This window comes from Triticum urartu, chromosome 5A, assembly GCF_056163025.1.
Source record: "Triticum urartu cultivar PI428250 chromosome 5A, HENAU_Tu73, whole genome shotgun sequence".
NCBI classification, from domain to species: domain Eukaryota; kingdom Viridiplantae; phylum Streptophyta; class Magnoliopsida; order Poales; family Poaceae; genus Triticum; species Triticum urartu.
Window position 1 is genome coordinate 681,741,836 of NC_141877.1, and position 27,584 is coordinate 681,769,419.

General features: G+C 45.5%; 1 protein-coding gene across 1 annotated transcript; it reads right to left on the reverse strand.

Annotated features, from left to right (window-relative positions):
* Positions 1–22,937: 22,937 nt before the first annotated feature.
* On the reverse strand, positions 22,938–27,548 carry LOC147974118 (uncharacterized). The gene is made up of 2 exons (XM_087524916.1): positions 27,239–27,548; positions 22,938–25,945 (listed from the first exon to the last, which is right to left on the reverse strand). Exons 1-2 carry the CDS (start codon positions 27,546–27,548, stop codon positions 22,938–22,940), a joined length of 3,318 nt encoding a protein of 1,105 aa, XP_087381042.1.
* Between the last annotated feature and the right edge of the window lie 36 nt (positions 27,549–27,584).

Below are 27,584 nucleotides of genomic sequence, written 5' to 3' on the forward strand. Positions count from 1 at the left end.
TCGTTCTCCGGAACTATGGAGCGAGCAACTGACTTATTGGAAATAATACATACTGATGTATGAGATCCGATGAGTGTTAAGGCTCGTGGCGGGTATCATTATTTTCTGACCTTCACAGATGATTTGAGCAGATATGGGTATATCTACTTAATGAAACACAAGTCTGAAATATTTGAAAAGTTCAAAGAATTTCAGAGTGAAGTGGAGAATCATCGTAACAAGAAAATAAAAGTTTCTACGATATGATCGCAGAGGTAAAATATTTGAGTTACGAGTCTGGCCTTCAGTTAAAACAATGTGAAATAGTTTCACTACTCACGCCACCTGGAACACCACAGCATAATGGTGTGTCCGAACATCATAACCATACTTTATTAGATATGGTGCGATCTATGATGTCTCTTACCGATCTACCACTATCGTTTTGGGGTTATGCATTAAAGACAGCTGCATTCACGTTTAAAAGGGCACCATCTAAGTCCGTTGAGACGACACAATCTGAACTGTGGTTTGGCAAGAAACCAAAGTTGTCGTTTCTTAAAGTTTGGGATTGTGATGCTTATATGAAAAAGTTTCATCCTGATAAGCTCAAACCCAAATCGGACAAATATGTCTTCATAGGATACCCAAAGGAGACTATTGGGTACACCTTCTATCACAGATCCGAAGGCAAGACATTCGTTGCTAAGAATGGATCCATTCTAGAGAAGGAGTTTCTCTTGAAAGAAGTGAGTGGGAGGAAAGTAGAACTTGATAAGGTAATTGTACCTTCTCCCTTATTGAAAAGTAGTTCATCACAAGAAATCTGTTCCTGTGACTACTACACCAATTAGTGAGGAAGACTAATGATGATGATCATGTAACTTCAGATCAAGTTAATACCGAATCTCGTAGGTAAACGAGAGTGAGATCCGCACCAAAGTGGTACGGTAATCCTGTTCTGGAAGTCATGTTACTAGACCATGACGAACTTGCGAACTATGAGGAAGCGATGATGAGCCTAGATTCCGCGAAATGGCTTGAGGCCATGAAATCTGAGATGAGATCCATGTATGAGAACAAAGTATGGACTTTGATTGACTTGACCAATGATCGGCGAGCCATTGATATTAAATGGATCTTCAAGTGGAAGACGGACGCTGATAGTAGTGTTACTATCTACAAAGCTAGAATTGTCGCAAAAAGGTTTTCGACAAGTTCAAGGTGTTGACTATGATGAGAGTTTCTCACTCGTATCTATGCTTAAGTCTGTCCAAATCATGTTAGCAATTGCCGCATTTTATGAAATCCAGCAAATGGATGTCAAAACTGCATTCCTGAATGGATTTCTGGAAGAAGAGTTGTATATGATGCAGCCAGAAGGTTTTGTCGATCCAAAAGGAGCTAACAAAGTGTGCAAGCTCCAGCGATCCATTTATGGACTGGTGCAAGCCTCTCGGAGTTGGAATAAACGCTTTGATAGTATGATCAAAGCATATAGTTTTATACAGACTTGCGGTGAAGCCTGTATTTACAAGAAAGTGAGTGGGAGCACTACAGCATTTCTGATAAGTATATGTGAATGACATATTGTTGATCGGAAATAATGTAGAATTATTCTGCAAATCATAAAGGAGTGTTTTTAAAGAAGTTTTTCAAAGAAAGACCTCGGTGAAGCTGCTTACATATTAAGCATCAAAATCTATAGAGATAGATCAAGACGCTTGATAAGTTTTTTCAATGAGTACATACCTTGACAATATTTTGAAGTAGTTCAAAAATGGAACAGTCAAAGAAAGAGTTCTTGGCTGTGTTACAAGGTATGAAATTGAGTAAGACTCAAAAGCCCGACCACGGCAGAAGATAGAAAGAGACTGAAAGTCATTCCCTATGCCTCAGCCATAGGTTCTATAAAGTATACCATGATGTGTACCAGATCTATTGTATACCCTACACTGTGTTAAGCAAGGGAGTACAATAGTGATCTAAGAGTAGATCACTGGACATTGGTCAAAATTATCCTTAGTGGAATAAGGAAATATTTCTCGATTATGGAGGTGACAAAAGGTTCGTCGTAAAAAGTTACGTCGATGCAAGTTTTGACACAGATCTGGATGACTCTAAGTCTCGATCTAGATACATATTGAAAGTGGGAGCAATTAGCTAGAGTAGCTCCGTGCAGAGCATTGTAGACATAGAATTCGCAAAATACTTACGGATCTGTATGTGACAGACCCGTTGACTAAAATTATCTCACAAGCAAAACATGATCACACCTTAGTACTCTTTGGGTGTTAATCACATAAATGATGTGAACTAGATTATTGAGTCTAGTAAACCCTTTGGGTATAGGTCACATGACGATGTGAACTATGGGTGTTAATCACATGGTGATGTGAACTCTTTGTGTTCAATCACATGGCGATGTGAACTAGATTATTGACTCTAGTGCAAGTGGGAGACTGAAGGAAATATGCCCTAGAGGCAATAATAAAGTTATTATTTATTTCCTTATATCATGATAAAACTTTATTATTCATGCTAGAATTGTATTAACCGGAAACATAATACATGTGTGAATACATAGACAAACAGAGTGTCACTAGTATGCCTCTACTTGACTAGCTCGTTAATCGAAGATGGTTATGTTTCCTAACCATAAACAAAAGAGTTGTTATTTGATTAACGGGATCACATCATTAGGAGAATGATGTGATTGACATGACCCATTCCATTAGCTTAGCACCCGATCGTTTAGTATGTTGCTATTGCTTTCTTCATGACTTATACTTGTTCCTATGACTATGAGATTATGCAACTCCCGTTTGCCGGAGGAACACTTTGTGTGCTACCAAATGTCACAACGTAACTGGGTGATTATAAAGGAGCTCTACAGGTGTCTCCAAAGGTACATGTTGGGTTGGCGTATTTCGAGATTAGGATTTGTCACTCCGATTGTCAGAGAGGTATCTCTGGGCCCTCTCGGTAATGCACATCACATAAGCCTTGCAAGCATTGCAACTAATGAGTTAGTTGTGAGATGATGTATTACGGAACGAGTAAAGAGACTTGCTGGTAACGAGATTGAACTAGGTATTGAGATACCGACGATCGAATCTCGGGCAAGTAACATACCGATGACAAAGGGAACAACGTATGTTGTTATGCGGTCTGACCGATAAAAGATCTTCGTAGAATATGTAGGAGCCAATATGAGCATCCAGGTTCCGCTATTGGTTATTGACCGTAGACATGTCTCGGTCATGTCTACATTGTTCTCGAACCTGTAGGGTCCGCACGCTTAAGGTTTCGATGACAGTTATATTATGAGTTTATGCATTTTGATGTACCGAAGTTTGTTCAGAGTCCCGGATGTGATCACGGACATGACGAGGAGTCTCGAAATGGTCGAGACATAAAGATTGATATATTGGAAGCCTATATTTGGATATCGAAAGTGTTCCGGGTGAAATCGGGATTTTACCGGAGTACCGGGAGGTTACCGGACCCCCCTGGGAGGTATATGGGCCTTAGTGGGCCTTAGTGGAAGAGAGGAGAGGTGGCCAGGGCTGGGTCGCGCGCCCCTCCCCCCTAGTCCGAATAGGACAAGGAGAGGGGGGGGGCGCCCCTCTTTCTTCTCTCTCTCCTCTTTCCCCTCCCGAATCCTATTCCAACTAGGAAGGGGGGGGAATCCTACTCCCGGTGGGAGTAGGACTCCTCCTGGCGCGCCCTCCTCCTGGCTGGCCGCACCCCCCTTTGATCCTTTATATACGGGGGCAAGGGGCACCCCTAGACACACAAGTTGATCCGTGTGATCATATTCTTAACCGTATGCGGTGCCCCCTTCCACCATAGTCCTCGATAATATTGTAGCGGTGCTTAGGCGAAGCCCTGCGACGGTAGTACATCAAGATCGTCACCACGCCTTCGTGCTGACGGAGCTCTTCCCCGACACTTTGCTGGATCGGAGTCCGGGGATCGTCATCGAGCTGAACGTGTGCTAGAACTCGGAGGTGCCGTAGTTTCGGTGCTTGATCGGTCGGGCCGTGAAGACGTACGACTACATCAACCGCGTTGTGCTAACGCTTCCGCTGTCGGTCTACAAGGGTACGTAGATCACACTCTCCCCTCTCGTTGCTATGCATCACCATGATCTTGCGTGTGCGTAGGAATTTTTTTGAAATTACTACGTTCCCCAACAATTGCCGCATTCTATGATTATGAGATATGGCAAATGGACGTCAAAACGGCATTCCTTAATGGTTTCCTTAAGGAAGAATTGTATATGATGCAGCCGGAAGGTTTTGTCGATCCTAAAAATGCTGACAAGGTGTGCAAGCTCCAACGCTCAATTTATGGGCTGGTGCAAGCATCTCGGAGTTGGAACATTCGCTTTGCTGAGATGATCAAAGCGTTTGGGTTTATGCAGACTTATGGAGAAGCCTACGTTTACAAGAAAGTGAGTGGGAGCTCTGTAGCATTTCTCATATTATATGTAGATGACATACTTTTGATGGGAAATGATATAGAGCTTTTGGACAGCATTAAGGCCTACTTGAATAAGAGTTTTTCAATGAAGGACCTTGGAGAAGCTGCTTATATATTAGGCATCAAGATCTATAGAGATAGATCAAGACGCCTCATAGGTCTTTCACAAAGCACATACCTTGATAAGATATTGAAGAAGTTCAATATGGATCAGTCTAAGAAGGGGTTCTTGCCTGTGTTGCAAGGTGTGAAATTGAGCTCAGCTCAATGTCCGACCACGGCAGAAGATATAGAAGAGATGAGTGTCATCCCCTATGCCTCAGCCATAGGTTCTATTATGTATGCCATGCTGTGTACCAGACCTGATGTAAACCTTGCCGTAAGTTTGGTAGGTAGGTACCAAAGTAATCCCGGCAAGGAACACTGGACAGCGGTCAAGAATATCCTGAAGTACCTGAAAAGGACTAAGGAAATGTTTCTCGTTTATGGAGGTGACGAAGAGCTCGTCGTAAAGGGTTACGTCGACGCTAGCTTCGACACAGATCTGGATGACTCTAAGTCACAAACCGGATACGTGTATATTTTGAATGGTGGGGCAGTAAGCTGGTGCAGTTGCAAGCAGAGCATCGTGGCGGGATCTACATGTGAAGCGGAGTACATGGCAGCCTCGGAGGCAGCGCATGAAGCAATTTGGGTGAAGGAGTTCATCACCGACCTAGGAGTCATACCCAATGCGTCGGGGCCGATCAAACTCTTCTGTGACAACACTGGAGCTATTGCACTTGCCAAGGAGCCCAAGTTTCACAAGAAGACCAGGCACATCAAGCATCGCTTCAACTCCATTCGTGAAAATGTTCAAGATGGAGACATGGATATTTGTAAAGTACATACGGACCTGAATGTAGCAGATCCGTTGACTAAACCTCTCCCTAGAGCAAAACATGATCAACACCAGAATTCCATGGGTGTTCGATTCATCACAATGTAACTAGATTATTGACTCTAGTGCACGTGGGAGACTGTTGAAAATATGCCCTAGAGGCAATAATAAAAGGATTATTATTATATTTCCTTGTTCATGATAATTGTCTTTTATTCATGCTATAATTGTGTTATCCGGAAATCGTAATACATGTGTGAATACATAGACACCAACATGTCTCTAGTAAGCCTCTAGTTGACTAGCTCGTTGATCAACAGATAGTCATGGTTTCCTGACTATGGACATTGGATGTCATTGATAACGAGATCACATCATTAGGAGAATGATGTGATGGACAAGACCCAATCCTAAACATAGCACAAGATCGTATAGTTTGTTTGCTAGAGTTTTCCCAATGTCAAGTATCTTTTCCTTAGACCATGAGATCGTGTAACTCCCGGATACCGTAGGAGTGCTTTGGGTGTACCAAACGTCACAACATAACTGGGTGACTATAAAGGTATACTACGGGTATCTCGGAAAGTGTCTATTGGGTTGACACAGATCAAGACTGGGATTTGTCACTCCGTATAACGGAGAGGTATCTCTGGGCCCACTCGGTAATGCATCATCATAATGAGCTCAAAGTGACCAAGTGTCTGGTCACGGGATCATGCATTACGGTACAAGTAAAGTGACTTGCCGGTAACAAGATTGAACGAGGTATTGGGATACCGACGATCGAATTCAGGCAAGTAACATACCGATTGACAAAGGGAATTGTATACGGGGTTGCTTGAATCCTCGACATCGTGGTTCATCCGATGAGATCATCGAGGAGCATGTGGGAGCCAACATGGGTATCCAGATCCCGCTGTTGGTTATTGACCGGAGAGCCATCTCGGTCATGTCTACATGTCTCCCGAACCTGTAGGGTCTACACACTTAAGGTTCGGTGACGCTAGGGTTGTAGAGATATGAATATGCAGTAACCCGAAAGTTGTTCGGAGTCCCGGATGAGATCCCGGACGTCACGAGGAGTTCCGGAATGGTCCGGAGGTGAAGAATTATATATAGGAAGTGCAGTTTCGGCCATCGGGAGAGTTTCGGGTGTCACCGGTATTGTACCGGGACCAGCAGAAGGGTCCCAGGGGTCCACCGGGTGGGGCCACCCATCCCGGAGGGCCCCATGGGCTAAAGTGGGGAGGGGAACCAGCCCATAGTGGGCTGGTGCGCCCCCCTTGGCCCACCCCATGCGCCTAGGGTTGGGAACCCTACGGTGGGGGGGCGCCCCACTTGCCTTCGGGGGCCACTCCACCCTTGGCCGCCGCCCCCCTAGGAGATCCCATCTGTAAGTGCATCTAGTGCCACCCCTAGTTGGTTTTGGAGTATTGACGACAAACCTAGTTGAGGGACTTATGTGTTTGTGAGAATTGCAGGATAACACAGGTAGAAGTCCCTCATTGATTCGGTTTTACTACCAGAGATGACCCCTAAAAATGTATGAAGACATTGAAGCCAAAGGTGGTATATGAAGATAGTCACATTGAAGACTATGACAAAAGAAGACACGTTATGAAGCCTATGGAGCTCGAAGACTTAGATCTTTCGTAGTTCTTTTTCTTTTGTGTTGAGTCATAGGAACCACCGTACTGTTAAGTGGGGTCCAGGAGAACCAGTCAGAATGACTGAAGTGATGCCTAAACCAAAAACCTATGTCTTCGAGTGAAGACAATGAGAGAGAATCTTGTCCAGAGCCGGACAAGTCAGCTTTGCTTGTAGCCCAAGTAAAGTTGCCATGAGAGTTTGAAATCTGACCGTTGCGACACGTGTCAGTTCCTTAGTGACCCAGGGTCATTTCGGACAAATCAGGTCGGGTTGCCAAGTGGCTATAAATAGCCCACCCCCTACAACCATAAACGGTTGGCTGCTCAGATTTTAGTGCACGGCTTTTGTCGTTTGAGAGCAACCCACCTCGAAGCCTTTGAGAGAAAATTCCTAGCAAGGAGAAAAGCCCTAACCACCCAGAGCCAGAGAACATTGGGCATCACTTAAGTCTTCTTGTCTGTGTGATCTGAAGATTTATTACACTTGAGGACTGTGAATCCTCCAGACGGTTAGGCGTCGCGTTCAGAGCATCCAAGAGACATTGTGGATTTCCAGTGAACGAAGTCTGTGAAGGTTTGGGAGTCTACCTTGAAGACTTACCAGAGTGATTGGGCGAGGACTATGTGACCTTAGCTCAAGGAGAATACGGTGAGGACTTGGTGTCCTGAGCTGCGTGTTCAGGACTGGGTGTCCGGGACTGTGTGTCCTAAGGGGAAAATACCTAGCCGCGCCAACCAGATGTACAGTTGTCACAGCAACTGGAACTGGTCCAACACATCATTGTCTTCAACGAGTCACTGGTTTCATCTTCACTTCCTTTTTCTTACTGTTACTCATTGTGAAGCCATTGCATGCTTGCTCTATCTTTTGTCTTCACAACGTGAATGTATGATCTGTTTGGCTTCATAACTTCTTCCCACCTGATCCTTATTACACTGCAGCTGTTTGTCATTGCGCTTTCACTTTATTGAATACTTGACCATGGCTGGCCTAGTGTAATCTAACTTCCGCTGCATAGTAATAGGCATAATCTTCGCTGTTTGTCTTCATAACTCCCACGTTTTGAAGACTTCCATAAAAATCGCCTATTCACCCCCCTTCTAGTCGATATAACGCACTTTCAATTGGTATCAGAGCGAGGTGCTCCCTTGTTCTGTGTGATTCGGTTTAACCACCTGGAGTTTTAGCTATGTCGACTGCAGGGATAATCAAAGTCTCCGCTGCGTGCCCCGTCTTCGATGGAACTGAATATCCCTACTGGAAGAATAAGATGCGCATGCATCTTGAAGCCATTGACATCGACCTATGGTATGTCGTCGAGAACGGCGTTCCCAAGGCTGGAGAAGGTGTCACTGCTGCTGATGTCGAGAAGTTCACTCAACTGGACTCTACTGCCAAAAATATCATCTGTGGTCATCTAACAAAAGGACAGTATGGCCGTGTGAGTGCCTTGAAGACATCCAAGCTGGTCTGGGACTGGCTCTCCAAGGTCAATGAAGGCATCTCAACCCAGAGAGATCAAAGAATTAGTGTTCTTCGCAACCTCTTCAACCGCTTCAAGTGAAATGACAATGAGAATGTCCAGCACACATTTGACCGGCTCACTGACATCACAAATGAGCTTCAAGCCCTCGGCGCCACTGAGATCACCAAACATGAAATCGTCAAGACGCTGCTGAGATCACTTGATAGTTCATTTGACATCCTAGCCCTGATGATACAAGAACGTCCTGATTTCAAGACACTCGATCCGTCTGACATACTTGAGAGGCTCAACACACATGAGTTTCAGCTTTCTGAGAAAAGAGATATCTACGGTCCAAACTATGGGCGAACTCGTGCCTTGAAGGCAAAAGCTGTTTCCTCATCTGAAGAAGAATCTGACAGCAGTTCTGATGATCCTGAAGATATTGGAAGGGAACTTGCAATGCTAGTGAAGAAGTTCCAAAAATTCACCAAGAAGAAAGGCTTCAGAAAATCTTCACGATCAAGCTCAAGGATGATGAAGCTTCTGCTCATGACTACAAGAAGAAAACATGTCACAAGTGCAAGAAAACTGGACACTTCATCTCTGAGTGTCCACAGTGGGACAATGAGAACAGAAGGAAGAAGAAGAGCAAGGAATATGATTCTGATGACAACAAGAAGAAGAAATACCCAAAGTCTTCTTCCAAGTCTTCCTCAAAGTCTTCATCACACAAGAAGAGCTCATCTGGCAAGGCACGTGCGTTTGTTGGCAAGGAAATGGATTCAGAGGAGGAGTCCGCTTCTGAGGAGGTAGAGGTGGAGTCTGAGGAGGAGTCTGATTCTGGCATTGCGAGTCTGGCTATAGCATACGTCGCCAAGTCCATCTTCAACAGTGAAGACAATGACTTCATCACCGACACCAATGCAAATGACAAGAATGACTCCACTCCTACCTACTGCTTCATGGCACGCGGTGCCAAGGTAAACACACGCACTACTCGCTATCAAACATCTAGTGACGATGACTCTGACTGTGATTCAAAACCCAGCTACAAAACACTTGCTAAAATTGCAACTGAACAACAGAAAGCTATGGAACATATTCAAAAACTGTTAGACAGAAGCGATGATCTGTTGGGTGCTGAAATGACTCGATCTGAATCCTTAATTGAAGACATAAAAAATCTTCACATTAAGTATCAGGAACTTGAAGATCATCTTGATACTCTCTCAACAACTCATGAAAAGCTTTCCTATGATTATCTTCAAAGGAAGCAAGAACTTGAGAAGTTGAGAGCGGCTCATGAAGATCTTCAAAAGGAAAACGAGTCACTTCGCGCCGAACAGATCAGTTCCGCTCAGGAAGGATTTGAACCACCATGTCTTAAATGCATTGAGCGTGATAATGCTACTTCTGTTGCTGAATGTTCCACTGCTACTGCTGTTGCAATATCTTCAACTGTTGATGTGGTAACTAACCCCTCTGCTGAGGATACCACTGCTATTGCTGATGAGAATGCTAGGTTGAAGACATTGCTTGAAACAGGGATGTACAAAAGTCTTAAAGGACATCAGACATTATGTGATGTCCTCAAGAAGCAGATTTTGAACCGAAACCCTAGAAAAGAGGGTGTTGGGTTCGTAAGGAAAATAAATGCAGATGGCTCTTACTGGAAACCTGAGCAGTACCCCAAAACCACATGGGTTGCTGCAAAGGAACTTTCAGCAGATTCATCCAATTTATCTGGCTTCACTTGTGCTAACCCCATTATCATTGATGAATCCTTTGATGCAAACTATAAACTGTTTAAGAATCAGAATGGTGAAGTGTTTGCCAGGTACATTGGTACTAACTGCAGGAATGGACCGCCTATGAAGAAGATCTGGGTTCCGAAAAAGTGTCTAGAAAATCTTCCTGTGAATGTTTTCATGACACCTCACTTGAAGAAGACAAACCTCAGACCAAAAGCTTCATACGGTCCAAAGGCTTCATACAAACAGAGGACTCTCCTGAGTCACACTAATGCAAATGTTTTGCAGGGAAACCATACTCAGGCATATGAATATGAGAGCGGTTCATCGAACCGTCATGTTCATATGACCAAAAATTATTCTGCTTATTCCTATGAGTATTATTGTCCACCTGCAAGACTATTTGCTAAGGCTTCAAAGCCAAAATTCTCAGATGCCGCACTTAGACTTATTGCTTCTAAGCCACCCTTGAAGATGTGGGTGGTTAAGAAAGCTTAACTCTCTTTTGCAGGGAAAGGTCTCCAGCAGAAAAACAAAATCTTCTGACGCTATTGCTGGGGACCTTAAAAATCTTGTAGGGCGCAAGATAAAATGCCCGAATGGCATCATTATGTACTTCGTTCCTGATTCGCATGCTACTCTCCCTATTAGTCCTAATCTGGATCTAAGTTTTCATAACCCACTGGTTCGTCAAATGTTTTTGCTTCACAATTCTCTTCGTGAAGCCTATCCCCCTAACTGCACTGTAGGGTACGACACCAGCGTCTTCAAAGTCTTCAGAATGGATTATTGACAGTGGATGTACAAATCACATGACTGGCAAAAGAAGCCTTCTTATGGACTCAACATTACGTCCATCCGACAAGAGCCACATCACATTTGCTGACACTGGTAAAAGTAAGGTATTGGGTCTAGGTAGAGTTGCAATCTCAAAGGATCAACACATGGATAAAGTCATGCTTGTTGAATCCCTTGGCTTCAACTTAATGTCTGTCTCAATGCTTTGCGATTTGAACATGATCGTAATGTTTGGAAAATATCATTGCCTAGTACTAATGGAATCTGACAAGTCTCTAGTGTTTGAAGGGTATCAGAAAGATGGTCTGTATGTGGTAGATTTCTCGGCAGGGCCACAACTTGCAGTATGTCTTCTTGCAAAAGCTTCAGAATGCTGACTTTTTGGCATCGGAGGCTTGGGCATGCAGGCATGAGGAACCTCCACACCCTTGCGAAGAAGAAGCATGTCATAGGCATCGAAGGCGTCAAGTTCAAGAAAGATCACTTATGCGGTGCCTGTGAAGCAGGGAAGATGACAAGGGTAAAACATCCTTCGAAGACAATCATGACTACTACTCAACCCTTCGAACTGCTCCACATGGATCTTTTCGGTCCCACTCACTACTCAACTTTTACTACTAATGCTTGCCTCTATGGCTTCGTCATTGTTGATGATTACTCTAGATATACTTGGGTGCACATAATCCTTTACAAGATTGAAGTGCAGGATGTCTTCAGACGCTTCGCCAATCGAGCTATGAACAATTTTGGCGCCAAGATAAAGCACATCAGAAGTGACAATGGCACTGAATTCAAGAACACTGGCCTTGATACATATCTTGATACCTTGGGCATCACACATGAATTCTCAGCTCCGTACACGCCACAACAGAATGGCGTCGTCGAACGCAAGAACAGAACACTCATTGAGATGGCCAGAACAATGCTAGATGAATACAAGACTCCAAGAAAATTCTGGACTGAAGCCATTGACACTGCATGCCATACAATCAATCATGTTTATCTTCACAAGCTTCTGAACAAGACATCTTATGAACTCTAACTGGCAAGAAGCCAAATGTCAGTTACTTTAGAGTATTTGGCTCAAGGTGCTGGATCAAGGACCCACACCACACCTCAAAGTTTGCACCAAAAGCACATGAGGGCTTTATGCTTGGATATGGAAAGCATTCGCACTCCTATAGAGTCTTCAACCTCTTTCATTACAAAGTTGTCGAAACAGTGGATGTGCGGTTCGATGAGACAAATGGTTCACAAAGAGAACAACTGCCAAATGTGCTATATGAAGTTCCAGCTAGTGAATCAATCAAGCTTATGGGAACTGGAGAGATTATACCTTCTGAAGCTCATCCTGAAGAAGAACTTATCATCTCAGCACCTGATCAACATGAAGACAATGCTCAGCCTGAAGACATTCCTCCCAACAACAACACAGATCAACAAGAGCAAAGTCTTCGCCCTGTACATCCTCGTGTTGCCAATGAAGTGCAGATTGATAGAATAATTGACAGCATCAATGCACCAGGTCCACTCACTCATTCAAGGGCAACTCAGCTAGCAAATTTCTGTGGGCACTTTGCATTCGTCTCCATATCAGAACCCAAGAAAGTTGAAGAAGCCTTCATGGAACCTGAATGGATTCAAGCTATGCAAGAAGAGCTTCAACAGTTTGAGCTGAATAATGTATGGGAACTGGTTAAGCGTCCTGATCCACGGAAGCACAACATAATAGGCACCAAATGGATATACCGCAACAAACAAGATGAGCATGGTCAAGTTGTCAGAAACAAAGCTCATCTCGTTGCTCAAGGATATACTCAAGTGGAGGGCATTGACTTCGATGAAACATTTGCTCCTGTGGCTAGGCTTGAAGCCATACGCATACTGCTGGCCTATGCAAATCATCATAACATACTTCTATATCAAATGGATGTGAAAAGTGCCTTTCTCAATGGCAAGATTGAAGAAGAAGTGTATGTTGCACAACCGCCTGGCTTTGAAAATCCAAAACATCCTGACATGGTATACAAGCTCAACAAGGCACTGTATGGCCTTAAACAAGCCCCTAGGGCCTGGTATGACACACTCAAATACTTCCAGAAGAGCAAAGGCTTCATACCTGGTTCCCTGGTTCCCACTCTTTTCACGAAGACATATGATGGTGAACTGTTTGTGTGCCAAATATATGTGGATGACATTATCTTCGGCTGCACCAATCAGAAGTACAGTGAAGAGTTTGGATATATGATGCAAGAGCAATATCAGATGTCCATGATGGGGGAGCTGAAGTTCTTCCTTGGTCTTCAAATACGACAACAACGCAATGGCATCTTCATATCTCAAGAGAAGTATCTCAAAGATTGCCTGAAGAAGTTCGGTATGCAAGACTGCAAAGGCTTCACAACACCAATGCCAGCCAAACATCATCTAGGTCCTGACAACAATGGTAAAGAGTTCGATCAAAAGGTATACCGCTCCATGATTGGTTCTTTGCTTTATTTATGTGCATCTAGGCCAGATATTATGCTTAGTGTTTGCATGTGTGCTCGATTTCAAGCGGCACCAAAGGAGTTGCATCACTTAGCTGTGAAGCAAATTCTTCGATATTTGGCTCACACCCCAACTCTAGGATTATGGTATCCCAAGGGCTCAGAGTTTGATTTGGTTGGATTTTCGGATGCTGATTATGCTGGTGACAAAGTTGATCGCAAGTCTACATCAGGCACATGTCACTTTCTGGGACGATCACTTGTATGTTGGTCTTCAAAGAAGCAGAACTGTGTATCTCTCTCCACTGCTGAATCTGAATACATTGCTGCTGGATCTTGCTGCGCTCAGCTTCTGTGGATGAAGCAAACACTCAAGGACTATGGCATTCATCTGAAGCAAGTGCCACTTTATTGCGACAAAGAAAGCGCCATCAAGATTGCCAACAACCCAGTTCAGCACTCGAAGACAAAGCACATTGAAATTCGTCATCACTTTCTCAGAGATCATGTTGTGAAGGAAGACATTGATATCATACACGTCAACACTGAAGAGCAATTGGCAGATATCTTCACCAAGCCCTTGGATGAGAAGAGATTTTGCAAGTTACGGTGTGAGCTAAATATCTTGGAATCCTCAAATGTCTTGTGATCAGGCACACATCCTAACACTTATGCATATTGATGACTTAGATGTGCAACACACAAAGTAAAGTATATCTTCATTCAATGAAGACATACATTCTAAGTGTGAATACATTAATGTGGAATTTGACTTCGGAGTGCCACGATAATTGTGCGCCGAGTCTGGGTCTAATACTTCCTATATGGTGGGTAACGCCACCACCAAACATTCTATTTGAAGTGTTTCACTCATGGCGTTACCTTGCAATATCTTCACATTTGGTTTGGCTTCGAACTTAACATGTCTTCATGATTATCTTCACTACGTTAATTATATAGATATATACATACTAGTGTTCTGTCCTCTACAACATTCACTTATAGCTATGTCTTCTCGGTTGAATCTTTTGAACTAAGTGAATGTGATCGGACCCTAATCTCTCTATGCTTTCTATCTCAAATTCTATCTCTCCAAGTCATATGCATTCTATTGAAACTGTCGAATGTCTTCACTGCGTCCTTGTCAGCAGAAGATAAAGAGACAACCATAAAGTCCGTTTTCAATGCTCATTCCTCCACATAAAATCCGGAGAAGCAGGAATGACCGCCCGACAATCCAGGCGTGCGTGGGACGTGGAACAAACCCCAAACTTCCGCAAACAGGCCACGCGTTCCTCAGATGCGAATCGCCAGGGGCACCTGTGTAATAGCACAGTGCCGCCCCTGTGCCTATAAATTCACACTTACCGCGGTCATTATCTCCTTCTTCCACCCTCGCACGAACCCTAGCGCCACCACTAGCTCTCGACGACGCCGGCGACGAAGCGCTTCGCTGCCGCAACCTCTCCGACGCCGTCCTCACGCCGACCGCGGATATCGTTCTCTCCGCCGTCGCCGTAGGTGTCTTCCGTCGCCAAGTTAGGGCACGGAAGACTGAACTGCTCGGCATCATCTCCCACTTCCGTCTAGCAGTTCCAAGTGTGGTAAATAAAACTTCTTTTTACAGCCCCTTTTGATCTCATGGTTCACTCACTTTCTACCATAAGAAGTTTATATTCACACAAGTTAGATCTCTCAATCTGCATCTCATAACATGCCTAGTATATTCACTTGTGCTTCATGAAGTAGTTAGATTCCTCACTTGTACTGATCTGTGGGTTCGTACAAATCTGGAACCAACTTCTTATCTATGAGTGAATGTCTTCGCACGATGAGGTCAATGTCTTCTAAACTAATTAATCTTCAAAACCGTCTGAGAATGCATATGACGTCTTCCCCTTCCCTCGCACCTTAATGCTGTCACAGGTACATGTCCGTGGGAGAATCCTTCGGTTCTCATAGTCTGCATTCATTTGCAGAATTCCCACAACATCACATAAATTCTCCTGAAGCCAGTTCCTGTTGGTCCAGCAAAAGAAAGCCTTTGAAGCCTTTGAAAGTTTTGAAGCCTTTCAAGTTAAAGTATATGGCTTCAGAAGCAGCAGCAAGGAAGGGGGGCAGACAAAGACGTGAAGGAACTTCCAAAGATCTGCCTGAAGACCTGGCAGAAATGTATAAAACAGATCCTGAAGAGAATTATGGGCAGCGCAAGACTCGAATCCAATGGATTCGACGCTATTGGGCTGAACAATGGTTCAAGTACCGCTTCGTCACCCAGGAGTATGCTGAGAAAAGTGCCATCAAGAAACCGTGGGGGGACATCATTTACAAGAACCTTGTTCCCAGGACCAGAGATGAAGCCATTGCTCAAGGCTTCTACCCATGCATGGTCCGAGGACCACAGCCTGATGATGCACATCCGTCGTCACTACTCTGGTGTCATGACGACAATCTGTTCAAGCGCAACTTCCAGTTTGCCCAACAATCAGCGAAGCAGAACAAGAAGAAATTTGGGTTAGACTTCAACCCTGGTGCCTCCGCACCAAGGGCAGATGGCACACGCGACGCAGAACCCAATATCATCGGTCCATTTGCCAACCTTGAAGGCCTCATCACCCACATCTTAGTCCAAGGGACTGCCGTGAATGACCCTCCAGCTGACTCTGAGTCTGATGAAGCTCCTGCTGTACCGAAGCCAAAGCAGTCGAAGAAGCCAAAAGCTTCAAGGCCGGCCCCTTCCTCAAAAGTCTCAAGGGCGAAGCCATTGGCAACTGCACCTCCTGAAGACAGTGTGCAGTCTGAAGACGTATCCCGCGTCTCCAAGCCCTAGAAGGCCAAAGTGCCTCAGCCACACACCGGCAAAGAGCTCACAGCTGCTGCCATCCTACGCAGCGAAGCCATAGATCTGTCAAGTGATGAAGATCTTGGAGATGACGCTTTAGAGCAGCTCATCAAAAGCAAAGAAGAAGCTGAAATCTTCAACGATTTGCCTCTCTTTGATGTCGCCATCATCCACAATTTCATCGACGAATGGTTTGCCTCCCTAGACATCAGCTTCGAAGATCTGCAGTTGCCCGTTGACCTCAGCGTCGCCTTCCAAGGCGCTATTGCTTCAGAACTTGCTATTGCCCAGCGCATAGTTGAACTGAAGCAGAAAATTGATCATGAAAAGGCTCAGTTCAAGAAGCATATGGCCAAGCTCAGTGTGCAAGAAGTGAAGAGCTTCAAAACCATGTTGCATGAGCTCAAGGAAACTTTTCTGAAGAAGCGTGCAGAAGCTCAGGGCTCACGTGAGCGGATGAAGTCTCTGGCAGAAAAATGTGTGCAGGCCTACAATGAGGCCGAGAAGCGCAAGGCACTTGGGCGTCCTGGCATTGACCCCAAGATGGCCGCAAAGAAAAAGAAGAAGACTGTTCCAGCTGAACCAGAGGCACCAAGGCAAGAAGCAGTTCCAATTGTCTTCCCAACTGCAACGACTGGCTCGAAGCCAAAGAGCCGGTCAACAGCTTCAGAGCTCAAGAAGATAAGAACTGCTGAGGCTAAAGCCAGGAAGAGGAAGAGCTCTGAAGCCTCTCCTACTGCCCCCAGCAAGAAGAAGAGAAAGATCAAGAAATCTCGGGCTGCTCCCACAGAGCCCTTGATAGTTGAACCTATTGCTATGGTGCACCCGAATGCAGAACGTCAACTGACGGTTCATGAGCCTGCTTCCACAGAGGCTCCTGAAGCTGAAAACATACCAGCAGCCGACCCCATTGCTGCTGAAGACATTGGTCATCAGGACAATGTACAAGATGATGCAGCCCTTCCTCAGTACGAACAAAGCGAGCTCATCAGCATTGGTCGTCCTCTGACGCCAATTGCACAAGATGCGTCATGGGCAGATCACCCTCAAGAGGAAGACGACTTTGAGGCCCAGCCCACTCCAACCCCACAAGCGTCGTCTGCGTTCCGCAGGCTTCGCAAAGGTCCAAGGCCTCAAGTCTATGCTGAAGACATTCCGGCTGCATCAGCCGAAGAAAATGAAGAAGTACCACAAGATCCCACTTCCCCGCTACACCAAGAAGCAGTTCTCCAGGAGAACGTGCTTGTGACTGACCCTCCAGCTAGTCAAGCGGAGGCTGAAAATGTTGAGGCTGACACAACCAACGCTGAAGCCAATGTGGAGCCCTCCCCACCAAAAGCTTCAGCAGACAGCAAAGCTACTGAACCAGACACTTATGTTCCTGAGTTTGCTGCAGGTCCTCAATTTGATTACCATGTTGAGCACATGCCACATGTACAGAAGCCAGTCCCAAGGCTGCCAAGGTTCCCAGGTCCTGCATCAGCACCTGGCTCCTTTGACATCAATAGCTTCAGGGCAGACAATACGTTTTTCAACAGCTCCAAGAACCCCTATTCAAGGGAACAGATTTCATCAGATAGGTTCTGGAGCTATCCTCAGCGCAACTACTATTCATGCATCCTATACAACCAAGGTCGCATCTTCCCTCACAAGCGCCTTGATGTTGAAGCCATTGCTGGTCTGCCCTGCTTAGAAGAAGCGCTGGATTGCTTCAAGCAAGTGGGTTTGCTGCCGTTTATAACTGATGAAGAGCACTGGAATGAAGAGCTTCTGTTGCAATTCTATGCCACCCTACACATCAAGGGATACAACAGAGATCCGAAGACTTGGGCCCTGGAGTGGATGACCGGCAATGTCCATCACGAAGCCAATGCATTCGATATCATTGAGCTCACCAGCCTGCCCACTCCTGGCGAACTCTTCGAGGAAGGTTGTCCACTACACGCTGAAGCTCTTGAGAGCATATTCCAGAGGCCTGAACCAAATATGAGTCCGATGCTCTCCATGATGAAGCCACTGCCTCTCGATGCTCCTTATCCAACAGAGTTCTTCGTTGAAGACTTTGAGTACCTGCCCAAAACAATCTATCACATTATCCGGCGGACTCTCTGGCCTATTAAAGGGCACTCTCCAAATGCCAAGATTGAGGGTGCAATGAAGACTCTGATATTCTGTATCCTTCATGGCAAATGCTTTAACGCACAGGATTTCTTCATACGCCAACTCGCTGCATCAGGCTCAGATCTGTTTGGCTTAAAGTTCTATGCTCCTTGGGTAATGAGACTGATCAAGCTTCACTCTGCGATCTCATATCAGCCTTCAGCCCGCAACCATCGGATCTTCTTGCCAGATGTGGATACCTCTGCCGAAGCTATATATCATGAGCCTGCCAAGCAACCTATAAGTCTTCAGAATGCAGAACACCAGAGCTTCACTCAAAATGATGAAGGTGTTGAAGCCATCTCCAGGGTGTATCCTTTGGCTGGCACTACACGTGCACCACACCCTGCTTCAACTAAAGCCACTGATAGTGCAACTGCTTCAAGACCCAAGAAGCGCGCTCGTGTTCTCAATGACCGAGAGCTTCTTGTGGCCCTTCATCAAAAATAAGATAGGCATCACGACTGGCTAAAGCGTCAGATGAAAAGCCTCTTGGTAGATGTTAATCGTCTTTGAAATCTTGCCACCAGGAATGCTTTCGTCACTCATGAAACCTGCCGGCGTACATGGAAAGGGCTATCAATGATATGTACTGAAGCTGAACTTGAAGAGGATGGCTTCACTGAGCGCTTCAAGTTTGACACCACACCTCCTAGAAGGGCTGTGATGCGCAACACACCATCACTTGAAGACTCTGAGTTTTCTTCATCTGCTACCACAGTCACTGCCAGAATCATCGATGAAGAAGACGATGCTACATCACTGCCACCTGCTTCAGCACCTCCAAGCTCTTCTGCACCGCCAAACACCTCCAACGACCCTGCTGCTCCTGAGAACGAGTAGACACTCTATGTCTTCAAACCTTTTTGGTCCTCGCTGACAAAAGGGGGAGAAGCATATGAGTTGATAATCTTCAAGCGGGTCCATATGGGCGTGTGCTTTATGTTTTGCTATATTTTGCTTCGTGCTTACAACTCTCGTTTTTGCTTCATTTGGTTCTTATGAGTTGTAACACTTAAACCAGATGGTCGTCTGCTACTTGTTTGCCACCCTATTTTGCGAAGATAAATTCCGCATGTGCGACGATAAATTCCGCACTTAGCTCATTCTGCAGACGTCCATTTTCCATTATGCATGTCATTATCTTCATATACTTTCACATGCATAGTGGATTGTCATCATAAGCTGAAGTGGATCTCCTCAAGTACAACCTGCCATGTGCATTTGCATTCCAAAAACAAATTAACTTATATGCACATCTTCAGGGGGAGCCCTTGCAACTTATGAAGACAATTCCTTGTCCTTTACAATTTCACAGACTATATTCCTCGTTGAAAACTTCAACTAGTTTGTCATCAATCACCAAAAAGGGGGAGATTGTAAGTGCATCTAGTGCCACCCCTAGTTGGTTTTGGAGTATTGACGACAAACCTAGTTGAGGGACTAATGTGTTTGTGAGAATTGCAGGATAACACAGGTAGAAGTCCCTCATTGATTCGGTTTTACTACCAGAGATGACCCCTAAAAATGTATGAAGACATTGAAGCCAAAGGTGGTATATGAAGATAGTCACATTGAAGACTATGACAAAAGAAGACACGTTATGAAGCCTATGGAGCTCGAAGACTTAGATCTTTCGTAGTTCTTTTTCTTTTGTGTTGAGTCATAGGAACCACCGTACTGTTAAGTGGGGTCCAGGAGAACCAGTCAGAATGACTGAAGTGATGCCTAAACCAAAAACCTATGTCTTCGAGTGAAGACAATGAGAGAGAATCTTGTCCAGAGCCGGACAAGTCAGCTTTGCTTGTAGCCCAAGTAAAGTGGCCATGAGAGTTTGAAATCTGACCGTTGCGACACGTGTCAGTTCCTTAGTGACCCAGGGTCATTTCGGACAAATCAGGTCGGGTTGCCAAGTGGCTATAAATAGCCCACCCCCTACAACCATAAACGGTTGGCTGCTCAGATTTTAGTGCACGGCTTTTGTCGTTTGAGAGCAACCCACCTCGAAGCCTTTGAGAGAAAATTCCTAGCGAGGAGAAAAGCCCTAACCACCCAGAGCCAGAGAACATTGGGCATCACTTAAGTCTTCTTGTCTGTGTGATCTGAAGATTTATTACACTTGAGGACTGTGAATCCTCCAGACGGTTAGGCGTCGCGTTCAGAGCATCCAAGAGACATTGTGGATTTCCAGTGAACGAAGTCTGTGAAGGTTTGGGAGTCTACCTTGAAGACTTACCAGAGTGATTGGGCGAGGACTATGTGACCTTAGCTCAAGGAGAATACGGTGAGGACTTGGTGTCCTGAGCTGCGTGTTCAGGACTGGGTGTCCGGGACTGTGTGTCCTAAGGGGAAAATACCTAGCCGCTCCAACCAGACGTACAGTTGTCACAGCAACTGGAACTGGTCCAACACATCATTGTCTTCAACGAGTCACTGGTTTCATCTTCACTTCCTTTTTCTTGCTGTTACTCATTGTGAAGCCATTGCATGCTTGCTCTATCTTTTGTCTTCACAACGTGAATGTATGATCTGTTTGGCTTCATAACTTCTTCCCACCTGATCCTTATTACACTACAGCTGTTTGTCATTGCGCTTTCACTTTATTGAATACTTGACCATGGCTGGCCTAGTGTAATCTAACTTCCGCTGCATAGTAATAGGCATAATCTTCGCTGTTTGTCTTCATAACTCCCACGTTTTGAAGACTTCCATAAAAATCGCCTATTCACCCCCCCTCTAGTCGATATAACGCACTTTCACCATCTCCTAGGGCCGCCCCCCCCTTGGGGAGCCTATATAAAGGGGGGAGGGAGGGGCAGCCGCACCCTTGAGTCTTGGCGCCTCCCTCTCCCCTGCTACAACTCTCCCTCTCGTAGTAGAACGGCGAAGCCCTGCTGTGGTGACCCCTGCATCCACCACCACGGCGTCGTGCTGCTGGATCTTCATCAACCTCTCCTTCCCCTTGCTGGATCAAGAAGGAGGAGACGTCATGCTGACCGTATGTGTGTTGAACGCGGAGGTGCCGTCCGTTCGGCGCTAGGATCTCCGGTGATTTGGATCACGTCGAGTACGACTTCCTCATCCCCGTTCTTTGAACGCTTCCGCGCGTGATCTACAAAGGTATGTAGATGCAATCCGATCACTCGTTGCTAAATGAACTCATAGATGGATCTTGGTGAAACCGTAGGAAAAATTTTGTTTTCTGCAACGTTCCCCAACATGCACCACGTGTTCCCACGCCCAAAAGTCGGCCACCATCAGCATCACGCTCCTATGTCGTCATCGCTGAAATCAACGTTGTCTTCTGCTTTGACCGACATCCACGTCGATCCATCAGACTGTCCAGTCCGACCCAACCAAAATTATCCGGCTGCAACCATGCTCCACCCTGCATCGTGTCCGCCCGCACATATTCATGCATTTCTTTGACGCCCTGTGTATGCACGATCCCGCCATGACGCGCTTCAAACTCCTCTGAGCCTTATACGCACGTCGTCATCCTTGCCGCACACGCTCCAAGCCCTCCTGGCAAACTAGACCCACTAGAAAATCTTCCATGCAAAACTGACCCTGATGATTTGTATCCACAATTTCTATTTCTTTACAGATGGAGTACGTATACATGGCTACACATGAAAGGGCTTTTCTCATCCTAGATTTTTTTGGTGCTGAAGACTAACCGGGTGCTTGATCTACACGTGCATAGTCCAATGGCACAAGATCTAAAAAAAGTACACACGGTAGTACGTTGTGCTAGGGGGTAGTACGCTCCCCTATGGGAGCAATGCTCTGACCAGCACTACCAGATCGGTAGTACCGCTCACCTAACCGATGGTACTAATCCCCTGTTCGGAGCAGCACTACCGCCCCTAGTAACTCCTCCCATCAATCCAATCATTTCATCTAACCCATCTTTGATGGATTCTATCGAGGCACCAGAAAAAGGGAATGAGTTTGACAAGTTCATGGCCAAAGTTAAAGGTGAGACAAATAAGCACTTTGTGGACCTCTTGGAACAACTAGGCAAAGCAAATGCTCTTCTTGAATCTGAAGATGAGACAATCATGAGTTGGAAGGGCATAGTCGTGAGTATGCCGATGATATCACGTGTCTTTCTCTTGCTCTTGAGGAAGAGCAGGGCCTTATTTTGGCTGTTGAGGAGACACAAACTGTTGGCCTTGCTAAATTAAGAAAATATCATGATCATGCTAATTCTCTTGTTGTTGATTTTAAAATTGAAAATGATGAGCTTGTTGTTGGCCATGCTAGACTCCTTGAGGATTATGAGATACTTGAAAAGGCCCACAAAGTCCTGAGGAGTGCTCGCTCGAAACTCTTGGAGTCTCATGATCAACTCCAAGCCAAACTAACTAAAGATATTTCAACTTGTCCTCATTTCGTTGTGATTTTTTTTTGAGGAGAAAGAGTAAAATTACATTACTCTTGGGCCAACCAAACAGTCGGCAGCCAGCACTGCTCTCAGGTCATCCGGGACGTTAGCCATCCATTGCGTGTCCCCTTTACTTCTAGCTCGGCCTACGAGACAGTGCGCCAGCTTGTTTTGCTTTCGATTTGTGTATCTCACCTGAGCTCCTTGGAATTTCTTTAGCTCCTCTTTGATGTCATGAAGCACCGAAAAGCAAGCAGAGCGGTTACAAGAATCAGGCTGAAGTTCCTTCATCAGAAAAGAGCAGTCAGTTTCAGCAATAATAGGCCCTCTGTATAGCGCCGCCAAGGTCTGCAGACCATAGAGCAGAGCCCGAGCCTCAGCTTCCTCCACTGAAGAGCAGCGATCAATTCCTTTGGACATCGAGAATAAAATAAGTCCTCTGTGATCACGAGCAACAGCGCCCACATGAGACACTCCGCTGTCAGCTAAGAAGGAAGCATCGGTATTCAGTTTGACAGTATCGCCGTCAGGGGGAATCCACTGAATTGCAGCACCCGAAGCAGGATCCGAACTATTTTCCTGCTGCATTGCCGCAAAAGCTTCAACTTCAGTCCGAACTTTCCCAGCCAAAGCAACCTCAGTATGCCCCAAGGCCTGTTTGTCCTTTGGACCTGACAAAAGCACCATGTAGCAGATGTTCAGTTCGTCATCATATTGCTCCAAAAAATGAACTGATCTGCTGATTAATTCCTTCCTTGTACTATGGATGCAGTCATCACGTAGGAACCAACACCTCCACAGCAGCAGCAAGGTTTTGACCCTCATTTCCATATTGCAAGTTCCTAGGAGATTCTGAAGCCAGTCCACCCCAGTGTATCTAAACTGCAACTCACTAGGAAGATCCCAGATTTTACGCATTTCACTCCTTAGAGCCTTGCTTTTTGTACAGGAAATCACTGCATGATATTCATCTTCATCTCCGTTGCCACAAATATTGCAGGTGCTGTCAACTTCCAGGGTATGTTTCCATTTGTTCATTTTGGTTGGCAGGGTGTCTGTCGCGATTCTCCACCCAAAAATCTTAAATTTTTCAGGAACCTTTGCTTTCCAAATAATATCCCAGATGCACCGGTCATTGGCTGCATTTGCGGAGCTCGAAGCTGGCCGATTTTCCTGGTTTTGAAGGGAAGCCGCCAGTCTGTACGCGCTCCAGACCGTGAAGTTGCCCGATTTCTCAAAGTGCCACGCCACCGTGTCCTCCACCTTCGAAATTGGAAGTTTAATATTGCAAATCGCTTCAGCATCAAAACGATAGAACAGTTGGTGGATCAACTCCGAATTCCAACCATTGCCGTCAGTATTCATCAACTGATTAACCCATCTTAATCTAGAGCGGCGAATAAATTGTGCAGGTTTCAGTCCTTCCTCACGCGGGATCCATTGATCACGTTGAATATTAACCTTTCTTCCATTACCGATCCTCCAAACAAGGCCCGCCTTAAGAAGCTCAAGCCCGTGCTCGATTCCCCGCCAGGCCGGAGAAGCATTTGATGCAAATACCGTGTCCAAAAGCTCGCCATTGGGGTAGTATTTGGATTTCAGAATTCTGGCACACAAGCTATTCGGTCTTTGAATCAATCTCCAGGCTTGTCGTGCGAGCAGAGCTTGGTTGAAGAGCTTCATATCTTTAAAACCAATACCACCACCTCTTTTTGGCTTGATCATGCGTTCCGAGGACATCCAATGCACCTTCATGTGACCATTTTCATTGCCCCACCAAAAGTCTCGAATCAGTTTCTCGTATCTATCGCAGAAACCCTGGGTCATTTTGAAAACCCCCATACAGTAGGTGGGAAGGGCTTGGAGGATAGACTTAATTAGGACCTCTTTCGCTGCATGAGACATAAACCTCTCTGACCAATCCGAACATCTCTTAATAAATCTCTCCATTATTGGCTGGAACATGGAGTCTTTCATTCGTCCTTCTGGCGTGGGAAGTCCTAAGTACTTGCTTTCAAAGGTCAAGGCCGTGATATCGAGCACACTTTTGACGTCTTGCTGGACCTCCACTGGGCAAACCTCGCTGAAAAGAACAGAACACTTGCTATAACTGAGCAGCTGCCCCGAACCCTTTTGGAATTCAATGAGGACTTGTTTCACTCTTTCGGCCTCTTCTTTTGACGCTTTGAAAAAGAGTAAGCAGTCGTCGGTGAACAGAAGATTTGATATTCTAGGGCATCCCCGGGCAATCTTAATAGGAGTTATATTTCCCAGGCGGATCTGCTTATCCAACAGACAGGTGAGTCCTTCCGTGACGAAGAGAAACAGGTAAGGGCTCAAAGGGTCACCCTGACGAAGTCCCCTTGAAGGGGAAAAGGTTTCGAGCAGTTCACCATTGTATTTGACAGAATACCTCACAGATTCCACACAACACATAACCCAATCCACCCATTTGCGATCGAAACCAAGTTTCAACAGGGCCTCTTCCATGAATCCCCAGTCCACCCTATCATACGCTTTCGCCAAGTCCAACTTGAACGCACAGTGGGTATTAGCAGCCTGTTTGCTATACTGGATCTTATGGAAGCATTCGAAAGCAATGGTAGCGTTGTCCGTAATTAAATGCCCTGGGATGAAGGCACTTTGTGTCTCAGAAATGATTTCATCCAAGATGGGTCTCAGACGGTTTACCATGAATTTCGAGATTACCTTGTAGATTACATTGCATAGACTTATGGGGCGAAAATATTTCAAATGCTCTGGGTTGTTTTTCTTGGGTATAAGCATAATGACTGTGTCATTGGTTCCCTCCGGCATGATACCCTCCCTGAAAAATTTCAGAACCGAATTCACCACGTCCTTCTTTACCGTGCTCCAGTTCCTTTGAAAAAACCTAGCCGGGAAGCCATCAGGTCCGGGAGCTCTCAGAGGTCCAATTTGAAACAACGCATCACTAACCTCCTTCTCTGAGAACTCCTTGAGCAGCGATGAGTTCATATCATTGGTCACTCTTTCAGTAAGACAGTCCACAATAACTTTGGGGTCCAGACCTTCTTATTTTGAGTACAAAGAAGAAGTCTGTGGTCATATCCTGCAACTTCATTCGGTCCTCCACCCAGTTACCTTCTTTATCCTTTAACTTGTTTATGGTATTTTTCCTCCGCCTCCGTGATGCCTTACGCTAGAAATATTTCGTATTTCTGTCTCCCTCTCGCAACCAGAGAGCTCTTGACCGCTGCCTCCACATCATTTCCTCGCGATGAAGCATCTCGTCGAGCTTTTTCGACACTGTTTTAATTTCCTTATCCCTAGCATCTGAGGTTTGCTGTGACCACAAGTATTCCAACTGTTTCCTGAGCGCTGAAGTTTGTTTAATGATCGAGCCAAAATTCTTCTTTGCCCAAGCATTCAGCGAGCTTTGCAAACCTGACAGTTTCTCTGTTATTTCCGATAAGTTCTCAGCAGTCCTCTTCTCTTTCCATGAATTCACAATCGCATCAGTGAGCGAATCCATCCTTTCCCACATATATTCATATCGGAAACCTTTGTTTAGGGGTCGCCATTCATTCCTCTGTCCAAACCTAAGTAACAAAGGGAGGTGATCAGATCTGGAAGGGCATATATGCTCGATCGATGCATTCGGGAATATTGAACTCCATTGCAGGTCTGCCACACCCCTGTCTATTCTTGCCTTTACATTGTTCCCTCCATCCTACTTGTTGTCGTATGTCCATTTAGGCCTTTTGAAACCAAGGTCCAGCAACCTACAATCAGCTAGAACTTCTCTAAAATTCTCCATGTTTCTTTCATTCCTATGTGTTTTGGAGAAGTGTTCATGTTGCCAAGCAGTTTCATTAAAATCTCCTATCATAAGCCAAGGTTCATTGGATGCTGGTTTGATTCTACGCAGGAGATCCCACATGTGGTGCCTCTCATTGGCATTTGGTTCACCATAAACAAAAGTACCCCGCCATTGACGACCATGGGGATTGAGACGAATTAACACATCAATGTAACGGGGGCCAACAGCGAGCTTTTTTATTTCAACTTGCTCATCATAGAAGAGAGCGATTCATGCACCCTTCCCTTTTCCAACATGGGAAATACAGTGCTTGAGACCTAGTCTCCTACGAAGTTTATTTACATACTCCTCGCTTTTCCTAGTTTCAGAGATGAAGACGATCGAAGGACGGTACGTGCGCACTAGGCACACGAGCTCCTGAACTGTCCGGGGCTGCCCCAGGCCCCGACAGTTCCAGCTAATGATCGTCATGGCTCCTGGCGGGTGCTGTCTGTCGCACCCACCAGTAGACCGGGAGCCCCAGGCCCAGTAGCTTCCTGACCTCCATCCGTGTCGTTGTTGCTCATTCCATCCGCTTGCCCAGTCTCTTTCTTCTTCTTGTTCTGATTAGAAACAGCCCCATCCTCCTCTGCACCAGCATACTCTGACCCTTCCTGTGTACGAGCCTCTCTTTTACCCAGCACCGAGCCAACGATCACAGAACCTTTTCCGTTGCCCTTGGATGCCTCCTTTTTCCTTTTGTTACCCCCATTTTTCTCTATATCAAAACCTGGCTTTGAGCCCATGTCCACCACCTGAATTTCTTCTGCTTTGTTGGCTACCTGCACTTGTACTGCATATGTCTTCACCATCTCATTCCCTCTTGCCTGCGTACCACGGTTTTCCCA